Genomic DNA, 13,267 nt, shown 5'->3' with positions numbered 1-13,267 from the left:
TCATTCCAATGTACTTGATTGGAGAATCATCGTAGGCCATCAACCTAGCTGTGGTGGATTGCACCAGAGATTCCCCTGTCTTTGACTTCACATCCTTAAGTATACGAAAATGGCAGTGCTCCAGTGTCAATTTTTGCTTTGAGCTTGAGCTTGCCACTCTTCTGTGGAAATATAATCCCAATAATGGTGAATGCCCCAGATTGTGTAATAGCATTGACATGCTGATCCAGATTGACTATCGTGGAATGTTTGCTTGCTGATCACAAGAGTACAATCTTCATCAGTGTCCTCCTAGCAATCTGTCTCTCTTCTGACCTGATGTACCTGCTTGGGCTTCTGTTGCATTTGCCATCCTTTCTTGCAGACATTGTCTCTGCCTGTGATCTGACACCATTCTTGTGTGCAGTATTTGAGCTCAGTCTTCTGCACTGCCTTGCCCTATGTCCTTGCATCCCACAAGTTTTGCACAGGTCCTGATACACAGGACAATTGGAATTGGGTGAGTAAAGCCACATTTGCCACAAGGTGTAGCAGACTTCTGCACCTTGGTAACCATACAAATTGACGTAGCCGCAACCAAAGCTGGTGCCCAGCCATGGTGGCTTCAAATTTCCTTCCATCATCAAGCAGTGCATATATGGCGTGTCCTTTCTTCTTTTCTGGCAGGTCTTTTTGAAAGGCATCTAGTGGGTTAGGCGTAATTATGAGCTCTATAACTCGTTCTGACAATTCGGTATTAGTAAAGCCACAATGTTGAGCTTTGTCTCGACACCTTGCAACAAATTGCTCAATGGACTCATCTTGCCTTTGCCAGTAGATCATAAGAACATAAGAAATAGGAGCAGGAGTAGGCCATTCAGCCCCTCAAGCCTGCCCCGCCATTCGATAAGATCATGGCTGATCAGAAAAAGATGTCCCTTTTGCCCTCAGACAGCCTTACAACGCACACACCTCCCTGTCAGGGAATTGAACCCCAGTCTACCACATACAGGCAGGGATACTAACCACAAAGCACTGCTCAAGCCTATGTACTTAGAAATTTAGCTGTACCGTCAGTTGCTGCTCTAAGAATATCCAGATCTTATTAAAGTCCTTCAGATTTTCATCTGACAATCCTGAGGTATTGAACCATTTCAAACTTTCATTGCCCAGTGCAATCTTAATTTTGGTAGCTTGTTTCACTGATTCGGTGACCTCCATATCCAGGAAACATCGCTCCATTTGCTGTCGGAATAGTCTAAATGCAGATGCTATGTTTGACACCTTCCAGTCCATAATTGGATATCTGAAAACCATTGTCATAATGACCCTTTTTTTTCCGGTAAAAATACAGAATTTTACAGGTTGTATTTTTCACAGGCACATTTCTTTTATTTCCCTTTTAAGATGGATTTGGTACCTGCCCCTTTTAAGAGTGAAAGACTATAGCTCTGTGTTTGCACACACAGGCTGTTTGTTGACAAAGATGTGGAATTTTCTTATTAGTTCAATGAAGAACAGTTTTGTTCAATAGAGCATTTTTTAAGGAGGCTGGGAGCTTCCAGTACTAGCAGCTGCCACAACCAGTTTTTAACTTTGTGCTGGCCTCCCACGGTGCTGTAAAATCCTTCATTCTCTTTTAGGGCTGACGCCTTGCCCATGAAGCAGAGAAAACTGGGAAATCCAAAACATCAATAGCTTCAACTACTGCTTTTAAAATTTTTTGATCCACTGTAAGATAGATGAAAGCTCTGATGTCCTAGCAAATTGCCTGCCGTACTCACAGAATTCCAACCTCCTCGGATCCTGGATATGCTCTTGCCTCACTGCAGTGTTGTGGAGTCCCTTGCTCGCTGCTCTCCTATTGGATCTTTGGCCACTCAGGTAGTCACCCTTGTTGTTCCTTGTTCTCTCTTTTTACATGTTCTTCCAGAAAAATCAAAAGTTGCCACAATGTGATGTTTGGTGGTCTTCAGAAAAAAAATCCTGACGCAGCCACCAATGTAATATTACTTGTCCCTTGTTGTGTAATCTGTTGTTAAAAGAGTCACAGGGCTACAAGCAATATCTTAAATAAACATGGGGTTTTATTATAACTGAATTGGATCTTTTTTTTCATTTTGTGGGATGTGGGTGTCACTGGCTAGGCCAGCATTTATTGCCCATCCCTAATTGCTGTTGAACTGAGAGGCTTGCTAGGCCATTTCAGAGGGCATTTAAGAGTCAATCACAATGCTGTGGGTCTGGAATTACATGTAAGCCAGACCAAGTAAGGACGGTAGATTTCCTTCCCTAAAGGACATTAGTGAACGAGATGGGTTTTTACAACAATCAACAATGGTTTCATGGTCACCATTATAGTAGCTATTTTTTTAAATTCCAGAATTGAAAAAAATTAATTGAATTCAAATTTCACCATCTGCCATGGTGGGATTTGAACCCATGTTCCCAGAGCATTAGCCTGGGTTTTGGATTACTAGTCCACCCCTCCACTTCCCCTTTACATACATAAAGAGTTATTACATGAGCACACCTGAACCCGTCTTACTATCTCGGGCTATTGGGCTTACTATCCCACAACTGACTGGTCATGTGTGACTCGACATAATTTCCTCTAATGATCTGCACTTGCAGCCCTTAAGGTAGTCTGGTCTTAAGGTAGTCCCTTCTTAAAGTTGTCCCACAGCGCTAAATGATGCAAAGACTTTTCTGATGTAGATGGGAATCCTTGGAATCCTGAAACTCCTGTTCTTCTCCTTGCAGGAAAACGGCACACAACACCCAGGACAGGGAGTGCAGAGGGGGAGGAGTGGCCATCATTTCATACCTGATGACAATAGAGGAAGAGGCTCTGGCAATTGCTTGAGTGTCTGCAGGACTTGCAGTAACCGAGGGCAAGATGGGGGTGCGCCCAAGAGAGAGTGAACGCATAATGCGTAAATCATTTGACTGTGAAATAACAAATATCCTATCTAGATTGATTTATGCAGACGTCCATTTTTATAACGGTGATACAAATAGTGAGAAGGAGCCACAGAGAGATGGGACCTTCATTGACTTATGTTTTCTCTACATTACAGGACCTATGCCGAGAAAGACCAGGAGGCAACAGACGAGATAGTGAATGCCTCAGTATGTCAGTCTGAGGATGCATTACCACCAGAGTCCAGCACAGCTTCCACCAGCACAGATACTGGTACCTCGGTGGGCCCATGATCATGATTAGAGTGTTTGGCACAAGTGAGGAGCATGCCACTATGAACAGGTGATGGTGGTAGTGGAAGCTGTGGGCCAACCCTTCAGAGGGCAGAGGACTGCAGCAGCCATGCTCAGCTCGCTAGAGATGTTGAGCCTCAGGAGTCATGCACAAAGTGGGTTCTAGCGGAGCAGCAAAGGGAGATGTATGTTCATCTGGCAGAGTTCCCTGATCCAGTGCATGCCCTTGGACAGAAAATGGAAGAGTCCATTCATGCCATGATTGGTGCCATCTCTCAGTCCAATGAGCACATGAGTACCTCCATTGAATGGGTGGCCATCCTTATGCAGGCTCATATACGCCAGGCCATTGATTGGATGCAGAAGCAGAAAAGTGGCCTTCACATTGTGGCTGCAACGCTCAGGAGCATTGACAGTTCCATTGCAGTTATTGCACACAGAGGCATGGAAGCACAGCTCAGTGGTCTCCCGCTCCTGGATAGCACCCAAGTGCAGGTTTGCTCTGAAAAGACTGAGGTAGGATAGGTCTGCAGACAATGGGGTGCCTCCTCATGACACCCCACAGTCATTGGCTGGCCCCTTAGTCGCTGACAGAGACTCCCCTCTGCCTCCTGTCTCCATTACTGAGGCTGCCCCTGCCCAGATGCAGAAGGGTCAGTCTGTGGGGAAATTGTTTTAGAATCACTCTGGGTAACATTTGGGTGGCATCATATACTGATGTACAAATATTAGATGCTCCAACTGAATGAAGGATGATTTGTTGTCAACTTCATAAGTGTCATGCATTTCCTTGTGATGCAATTATAATGTGAGGTCATGGGCACTGTGATTACAATGACAGCAGCATTAAAGGAACAGAGTCTAGGGTGACATCGGTGATGTTTATGTGAAGGCATGGCAGGGCGAACTGCTGTTGGTAAAGGAATAATGGTTGCACCCAGAAGGGATGTCATATGTGGCAGAATGGGAAGGCTCCAATGTAGGAGTGTTGCTTCCCGTGTGAATCTGCCATGGATGAGACCTCGTGTGTGTCCCTGTCTTGCATGTCCACCTGCTGATGCCTCAGCAGCACCTCAAAATGGACTGGCTGCCCTGCCTGCTGCTTTGTCTGCTCATCCTGTTCATCCCTCTTCTTCGAGGATGACCATCACTCATGGTCTTCATGTGGATCCAGTTCCTTGCCTCTCTGCATCGCTATGTTGTGCAACATGCAGCAAACCACCACAATGTACGATATCAATGACAGCCCATATTGCAAGGGTCCTCTGGAATGATCAAGGCACCAGAAGTGCATTGTTAGGAGCTCTATTGCATGCTGAATAGTTGCCCTTGTTGGGCACGGCAGCTGTTGTACCTTTCCTTTAGGTCTGTTGGTTGGGCGGGGGGTGGGGGGCGCATGAAAAGTGAAGGAACCTGAGACTGCCTCCAGATGAGAGTCATAGCAAACTGCCAGGGAACCTTGTGCACATTTACCTGAATCACTTGCAGTCGTCGCAAACAAGCTGCACATTGAGGGAGTAGAAGCCCTTTACATTCACAAAAGCCCCTGCCTGCTGCAATGGCATCTTAATGATCACATGGGTGCAGTCCACCATCCCCCTGCACCTGAGGAAATCCAGCAATTGAAGCAAAACCTACAGCCCTTCTGGTCTGACTGGCTATATCTGAAATGAACTTGATGTAGTCAGAAGCCGTCGCATACAGGTATCTGTCACATACCTTATGCAGATATGTGTGTCTACAAATGTCAGTAGCCACAGCCTGAAAGGAGCTGGTACCATAGAAATTCAGGGCAACACTGACCTTCAGGACCACAGGCACTGGGTGTTCACCCACTCCTTGGGGTATGATGTCCTCATGCAGTAGTGTGCATATGCCAGTGACTACCTGCTGTGAGAGGAGTAACATTCTGCAGCACTGCTGTTCTGAGAAATCAAGAAAGCTCACTCTTGGCTGAGAAACCATCTGGCGAGGGGTACATGTTCTTCTGCCTCCTGCCCCTCAGCCAACCTATCTGCTGCACTCTGTGGCTACATGTGCTGCTCACCATGTTGCTCCTCTTGCATGGTCCGGCCAACCACTGAACAAGTGGACCCAATGTCCACTTGTGCCCTTCAATGCAGTGTTCTGCTCAACCCAGTTGACCTGGCAGATTATGCTGTCACTACATTCTTTGTATTATCATCTGAAATAGCAGTCTTAGCAGACCACTACCCCTCACTACAAGGTCTCTGCCTATGCAATTGATCAGTCCTGCTGCCTCCCCTCTTTAGTGCAGCATGAATGTCTATTTCAGTGAAAAATGCCTTCCTGCTGTGCAGCCACCACGGTTGAGCTGCTGAGGTGCTGGCACAGCATGGGCCCCATCCGCCATTCATAAGATTTGAACCTAGTTGCACCTACTTGTTATTCCCAATTTAATTGCTACTAATTGGCGGGAATGCGACAGATAGCAGCCCGATGCTCATCTTAGAAAATTTCTCCACCCTCCTGCCTCCAAATCCGCCTCCATGCAGCTAAGATTCTGTGCTTTATGTAATTAAATCTCAACTGTGTTATCTATATTAATAAATATAGTGAATAATTGAGTGAATCTCTCACATGCTATCATTTCGTCACTCCCTCTAGCTTTGTCACCCTCACACTTACACATTTCATTTATCCATCACCATAAACATTCTATGAGTTTGTCCTTCACTTCTCTCTCCCTCTTCTCATTACTCACTGTTTTACTCCTTTTTACTCGCTCATTCATTTAGAGTATTGTTCAATGATTCCTTTTATATCCCTCCCTCTCACAGTTGCCCATTCCTTCTCTCCAGTGTCCCCACTCCCAGGAAGAAAGATGAAGGACTCACTCTACTGATGATAGATCCTCACTGCTGCTGGCTTCTTCACACATCTGCATTGGTCTGACGGACAAGAAAGTTTATCAGAGAGCACATCAAAGGCAATAAATAAGCAAGAGGACAACTTATCACCCTTTTAAAAGCAATTTCTCTTTGCAGTTTTCTCTCCTCCCCTTTTCCTGAAGAATTATCTCCCTCACTGAGTTACAGTTCCATAGGATGTGAACCATGTTACTCAAATATCCAAGTTTCATATAGGAGTCTTGACAATGAGTGGCAGCAGACTATGTGCCTGTAGATTAGATTATAACTTTTCCCCATCCTGCCTCTGTCTGGTGTCCAAGTACATACTTATAGTGAGGGGGTGACTGGAAAGCAATCAGTAATGGAAACAATGTCTGAATTTCCCTTCCCTAATCTTAAAATGTACCCAATTGTAGTGTTTCAGTTGCTGCCCCATTGAGAGCAACTGACTCAAAGACAGCTTATTTCTGTAAAAACAAACAATAACGCTGATTTTCCAGACGTCGGCTGATAGATCCTTTTGCAGAAAAATTGTTCAATTGAACAATTTATAAAGAAACAGGAAATGAATCTCTTCAACCTGCTAGAAACTATGTAGTATGTGACATTTATCTTGTAATGAAAAACAGGAGGATGCAGTTTCTCTGTAATTAGTGGCCCATTAGCAAACTCACACTCTCAGAATCACACTTTTCAGAGATTCCTGTAATTTTGCAAGTGGGTCATTAATAATGAAGGAAACAGCCAGTCACCTGCATTTTTTTTTTGTTAAGAGTGTAATTTTGGGCTCCAGGTCACCAATTCAGAGATGCTGCTTAGAATCTCATAGCTATAGCCCAGAACCTAATTTTATTGAGCACCCTCTATCTCAGCCAACCAAGGGGTGGGAGGTCTTATGACTACCCAATGTTCACCAGCCAAAGCAGCTGGAACATTTCCATGAAAACAAAGTGGAAAATGATCTTCAATCATCAGACATGGTTAGCTACAAGAATATGCAGTAGGTAGACAGATCATTCAGATAAAACAAAAAAAAACCTTTGTTCAATGTGTAACTGAGGAAGGGCAGGGCAATAACAAGTTTGTTTATTTGTTGTGCTAAAGAGGGCTAAATTTACTATGGCAAATCATTTATGGTACCCAGCAGTAAAATACATACAAGTATGTGCAATCTTTCGTGCAGATGAAGGGTTGCTGCAATGGGTGTGTATGGATCTTAGACAGATCTGAAAGAATGTTGACAGTCACAGTTGTGGGCAAATTCATCTAATTGTCCTATTATAACCTTTGGTTATGAGTTTGATATGCTAACTCTGCCTCGGAGCTACCATCTACACATAGAAGTAACACATCCAGCCACTCTCACTCAAACAAATTGACATTGAGACATTTACTTGATCTCTCCCTTTGACTTACTTAACCTCTCTCCCCAACACTCACTCACTTTATACCAATGCATTCTCCTCCTCCAATTTTCCAATTCCCTCGCTCCCTGAGTTGCACTCTTTCTACTTTTTCCCCTCCCATAATCATTCAGTGTCTCACTTGGGCTCTCTTTCCTCGCATGTTATCTTTCCCCCTCCCTGACAATCTCAACCCCTATCCTGGGAAGGAATTGAAAGACTCACTCTGCCGCTGGTAGATCCTCAATGATCTTGGTTTCTTCACACACCAGCACTGGCCTGACAGCCAAAACAAATAGAAATGAACAGCAGCACACGGCCTGTCTCTATAACTTTGCACAAAGACACAGTCAGTGGTTATTCATCCTGGAGTATATTTACTTCTGTGTGTAAACCTAAGGAAAAATACTTCACTGAAACTATTATAAGCCAATGGCAATTTAGTAACATTTTTCTTTCACTTTACAAAAAGAGGAAACTATGCCCCCTTTCCAAACCACCATGTGTGGGTGCGTGTGTGTATTTGCATATGTGTCTGCATGTAGTTAGGTAGATGCATATAAAGGTGTAAGCATGCGCGTGCGCTCACACATACACAATCTGTGACTCATGCATTACATAGGAACAAATCTTGTGCGATTATAAAAATTTGAGGAAATTATATGTGTACATTTATACAAAAGGGTTGATTCTCCTCATTCTAGCTATGTTGCAGGGACCACAAGATTTCAGGTGTGCTGCCTGCAGGTTTGCAATTCATGCTCACCATAAGTCAGGGCCCATACAAGGGGTGAAGACTCGTAAGGTGTGCTATTAACATCACATTTGCTTCTTCACAGTTAGATTGGTCATTCAACACCCACATATGCACTCAAAGAATCACTCTCGTTTCACTGATGTACTTCCTCACTTCACCTCTCTCTCATTTGTTCATCCCTCATTTCTTACTCTCTGCTTCTCCTGTGGGATAATTACATTTCCCTTTTTTCCTCACTCCAGACTTTATATTATTTCATTCCCTGACCTTCACTCTCTATGGTGCCTTGTAGGCCCTTCTCTTCCTCATCCCCTCTCTAAGCTCTTGGCGTCTTCATAGATCTGCACTAGTCTGATGGACAAAGCAAAGAGAAATAATCAGCTGCACGAAACATAGGGCAGAAAATCCATGGTGGAGGAAGCGTGGACGCATTCTGACAAAATTACTCGGATTTGGCAGCTGGGAACCTCAGCTGCTGATCCTGGTGGGCTTTCTGGATTCAGCGGGAAGCTTCCCTAATTTGAATGCCAATCATGGGTGCCTACACCAATTGTGAAAATGATTTAGCACCTGTCAGTGACCATACCCTGGTCAACAGTTGTCACTTTCTCCCTCACACTCTCCCAGTTCCCCGCTCTGTCACCCCTCTCTCAGGAAGAAAGGTAAAGGACTCACTCTGCTGGTGGTAGATCCTCACTGCTCTTGGTTTCTTTGCACTTCGTCCCTGGCCTGACAGGTAAACCAAAGAGAGAAAAACAGCAGCAAATTGTCTGTTTCTATAAACCTACACAAATACACACATCATCAATAGACCCAGATTCTGCTGGTATATGGACATTTAAGGATTTCACCATACATGCATATGCACATGGACACTTAAACACACACACACACAGGGCAGTAATGTGGAGAGGTGGATTGGTTTCAATGGGATGAAAATCGGGCAGGTTCAATAAATGGTGGGTGATCTGCTCCACAAGATTAGTGCTCAGAGGTGAAGGCAAAAATTTACCTCATAGATTGAACTGCTTAGAAATTGCAGATGCTGCAGCATTCTGGATTAATTGAGCCAGACTAGAAGTTTTTTTTGCTAGTAGTGTAGCCTACTTGTTAATCTTGATATTGCTGACGTTTTTGTAGTAGGAGTGAATAATGCATTAGATCACCCACTCAGTGAGAAACAAATGGAAGAAGAAAGACTTTATGTTACGCCTTTCATGACCTCAGGATGTCCCAAAACTCTTTACAATCAATGAAGTAGAGTCATTACAGCACAGAAGAAGGCCATTCAGCCTATCAAAACCATGCCAGCTCTCTGTAGACAGTGTCAGCTCGGATAAAAAGTTGACTTAAGGACAGAAAGCAGACAGTCATGGTAAATGATTGTTTTTCAGACTGGAGGATGGTGGACAGTGGTGTTCCCAAGGTTTAGTGCGAGGACCACTGCTTTTTTGATATATATAAATGACTTGTATAATGGAATACAGAGTAAAATGTCATAATTTGCTGAATATACCAAACTTGCAGATATGGCAGACAGTGAGGATGATATCAATCAACTGCAACAGGATGTAGAGAGGTGAGGAGAATGGGCAGACAAGTGGCAGATGGAATATAATTAAGAGAAGTGTGAGTTGCTTCTTTATCTATGCATGGATACAGTCTGTATCTATACACAGATATATTCTGTATTTGTACATGGATACATTCAGTATCTATGCACGGATACATTCTGTATCTGTAGACATATGCATTCTGTATCTAGACCTGTGTTGGTGCCCTCCCGAAAATATTTTGATTTCTACTTCAGAGGAACTAATTAAAGTGTAGAATGTATGTCACCTCAGCATGGGACTTGGTCATGCACTTTTGTTCAGCTACACTCGAGGTTAAGGACTTACTCTTCACTGAGTAGATCCTCACTGCTCTCAGTTCCTTCACACACCTTCACCAGTCTGTCAGACAAAAAGAGACCTATCATTCAGGAGAAATGAGGCTTGCCAATTTTCTCTAGCAGTTTTTCTTATCCCCCGTGCATTCTATGGTGGGGATACAGTCTCCTCCAGATTAACACTCCTCCTTCTTTTCTGAGGTTTCATCTCATGCTACATATCCTTACCCACTCCATCCATTATTCCACTGAGATCAAATATAGTGACAATGGCAGTGGAATTGTTGTCAGTTTGGCTCGGTTGTAGCACTCTCAAATTTGAGTCAGTAGCGTGTGGGTTCAAGTCCCACTCCAGTGACATGAGCACATAATCTAGGCTGATACTCCAGTGCAATACTGAAGATATGCAGCAATGTTGGAGCTGCTGTTTTTCAGATGAGACATTAAACTGAGTGAGACACAGACTATCTCTCAGGTGGATGTAAAAGATCTCACAACACTGTTTGAACAAGATGAGTGGGTAGCCCTTATCAACAGCCCTCCCTCAACCAACACCATCAAAATCTGATTTACTGATCTTCACCTCACTGCTCTTTGTTGGTCCCAAATTGTTTGCTGTATTTGTCTACATACAACGGGGATGGCACCTCAGAAAATAATTCATTGGATGCAAAGCACAAGGTGAGGCACTGCATGACAGCAACATCTTTATCACAATATTTAAAATTAGTTCAAATAAGACTTATAAACGCTTAAATTGAATAGAAGATTAGAATAAATCAGAAAATGGCAGCCTGGGTTAATTCATGTATTTAAAGAAAGAGCTTGAATCTTTAAAGCATGCTTCATGTCCTCAAGATGTCTCAGAGCACTTCACAATCAATCACTGTTGTCATGTAGGAAACACAACAGCCAATATAACGGCGAGACAGTGGCAAAGTGGAAATAGTAATGCAGAGACCCAGGCTAATACTCTGGGGACACAGGTTCAACCTTAATTAATAAAAATCTGGAATTGAAAAGCTAGTGTCAGTAATGGTGACCATGAAACTACCATCAATTGTTGTAAAAAAAACCCATCTAGTTCATTAATGCCCTTGAGGGAAGGAAATCTGCCTTCCTTACCCTGGTCTGGCCTGACTCCAGATCCACAGAATGTGGTTGATTCTTAATTGCCCTCTGAAATGTTCTAGGAAGCCATTCAGTTGTACAAAACTACTACACAAAAGTTGAAAAGGAATAAAATTGGACGGAACACCCGGCATAGACTAGAAACAGCAACAGCAAACCCAGCCCTGTCGACCCTGCAAAGTCCTCCTTATCAACATTTGGGGGCTTGTGCCAAAATTGGGAGAGCTGTCCCACTGACAAGTCAAGCAACAGCCTGACATAGTCATACTCATGGAAACATACCTTATATCCAATGTCCCAGGCACCACCATTACCATCCCAGCGGCAGGACAGACCCAGCAGAAGTGGTGGTACAATGGTATACAGTCAGGAGGGAGTTGCCCTGGGAGTCCAGAGCATTGACTACGGACCCCATGAAGTCTCATGGCATCAGGTCAAACACGGTCAAGGAAACCTCCTGTTGATTACTACCTAGCGCCCTCCCTCCGCTGATGAGTCAGTACTCCTCCATATTGATCACCACTTGGAGGAAGCACTGAGGGTGACAAGGGCACAGAATGTCCACAAAAAGCAGGACAAATCCAACCCGGCCAATCACCGCCCTATCAGTCTACTCTCAATCATCAGCAAAGTGATGGAGGGTGTCGTCGACAGTGTTATCAAGCAGCACCTACGCAGCAATAACCTGCTCATTGATGCTCAGTTTTTGCTCTGCCAGGACCACTCAGCTTCTGACCTCATTATAACCTTGGTCTAAATATGGACAAAAGAGCTGAACTCAAGAGGTCAGGTGAGAGTGATTGACCTTGATATCAAGGCAGCATTTGACTGAGTGTGGCATAAAGGAGCCCTAGCCAAATTGAACTGAATGGGAATCAGGGGAAAGCTCTCCACTGGTTGGAGTCATACCTAGCACCAAGGTTGTTGTTGGAGGCCAATCATCTGAGCTCCAGGGCATCACTGCAGGAGTTCCTCAGGGTAGTGTCCTAGGGCCAGCCAGCTTCCACTGCTTCATTAATGACTTTCCCTCCATCACAAGGTCAGAAGTGGGGATTATGATTATTGTTGGCATTCTTGCATCTGCGAAAGATGATGGACATGCAGCAAACAATCCATTTGGGTGGGGTGCTTTCTCTTGATGCACCTTTGCTGATGACTGTGAAGGTCAATCCTTGAGAGATAAGTGCTGCATATGAAGATGCCAAGTGACTCTGTGAGTTGTAGTTGTCGGCATTGGCACCTGTTGCCAAGCTGCTGTAGCCACTGGTCATCGTGGTAGTGCATGCCAGTCCAGAGGATGTGTCGCCATTTCCCTCTTTTACCATCTAGTGACTCCCAGGTGCGTTCATCGACATTTATGTCATGCTTGCAAGCATCCTTGAAGCGAAGCTTTAGGCTCCCCAATGGTCATCTGGCCTCGGCTACCTCACCGTACAGAAGGTCCTTGGGTTAGCGAATGTCTTCCATCCTGCAGCCATGTCCGATCCAATGTTTGATTAATACCGACACATTTGGGAGCTCTGTCTTTGAGAGGACTGCCGCATTTGTGATTTTGTCCTGCCAGGATATACCCATAATGCACTGTAAACAGTGAACATGGAAATTATTGAGCTTCTTTTCCTGGTAGCTGTAAATCACCCATGTTTCACAGCCATACAGCAAGGTTCTGAGAACACAGGCCTTATAAACCATCAGCTTGGTCCAAAGGGTCAACTTGGTGTTACCCCATGCACGTTTTGTGAGTCGGCCAAAGATGGTAGCTGCTTTCCCTATGGGTACCGAACTCTGCATCAAGGGACAGATTGTCTGTCACCGTGGACCCATGATAGCAGAATTTGCTAACCACCTCCAGTGTGATTGGGGTGGAGATGCAACACCTTGTCCCATGACTGCGGTTTTTTGATGCTTATAGTCAAGGAGAACAAGTTACAGGCATGGGAGAGACAGTCCATGAGTCTTTGTAGCTGAGTTTCCGTGTGAGCAACTAGAGCAGCATCATCAGCATAGAGGAGTTCTC

The 13,267-nt window shown here is 44.3% G+C and overlaps 1 protein-coding gene across 1 annotated transcript in view; it reads right to left on the bottom strand.

Moving 5' to 3' along the window:
- Nucleotides 1-13,267, bottom strand: part of LOC137378595 (uncharacterized) — a 207,407-nt gene that overhangs the window by 118,927 nt on the left and 75,213 nt on the right. Inside the window, exons 20-29 of the mRNA XM_068048896.1 lie at nucleotides 10,130-10,183; nucleotides 8,904-8,957; nucleotides 7,697-7,750; nucleotides 6,054-6,107; nucleotides 4,678-4,800; nucleotides 4,378-4,562; nucleotides 3,495-3,722; nucleotides 1,993-2,011; nucleotides 1,564-1,653; nucleotides 559-805 (exon numbers count right to left, since the gene is read on the bottom strand). Of these exons, the coding sequence (XP_067904997.1) occupies nucleotides 559-805; nucleotides 1,564-1,653; nucleotides 1,993-2,011; nucleotides 3,495-3,722; nucleotides 4,378-4,562; nucleotides 4,678-4,800; nucleotides 6,054-6,107; nucleotides 7,697-7,750; nucleotides 8,904-8,957; nucleotides 10,130-10,183 (1,108 nt within the window). The remainder of the gene's footprint in view (nucleotides 1-558; nucleotides 806-1,563; nucleotides 1,654-1,992; nucleotides 2,012-3,494; nucleotides 3,723-4,377; nucleotides 4,563-4,677; nucleotides 4,801-6,053; nucleotides 6,108-7,696; nucleotides 7,751-8,903; nucleotides 8,958-10,129; nucleotides 10,184-13,267) is intronic.

The sequence above is a fragment of the Heterodontus francisci genome, chromosome 17 (assembly GCF_036365525.1).
Source record: "Heterodontus francisci isolate sHetFra1 chromosome 17, sHetFra1.hap1, whole genome shotgun sequence".
Taxonomy (NCBI): domain Eukaryota; kingdom Metazoa; phylum Chordata; class Chondrichthyes; order Heterodontiformes; family Heterodontidae; genus Heterodontus; species Heterodontus francisci.
Note: the sequence above shows the minus strand (reverse complement) of the source record. Positions and strands in the feature narration are given on the sequence as shown.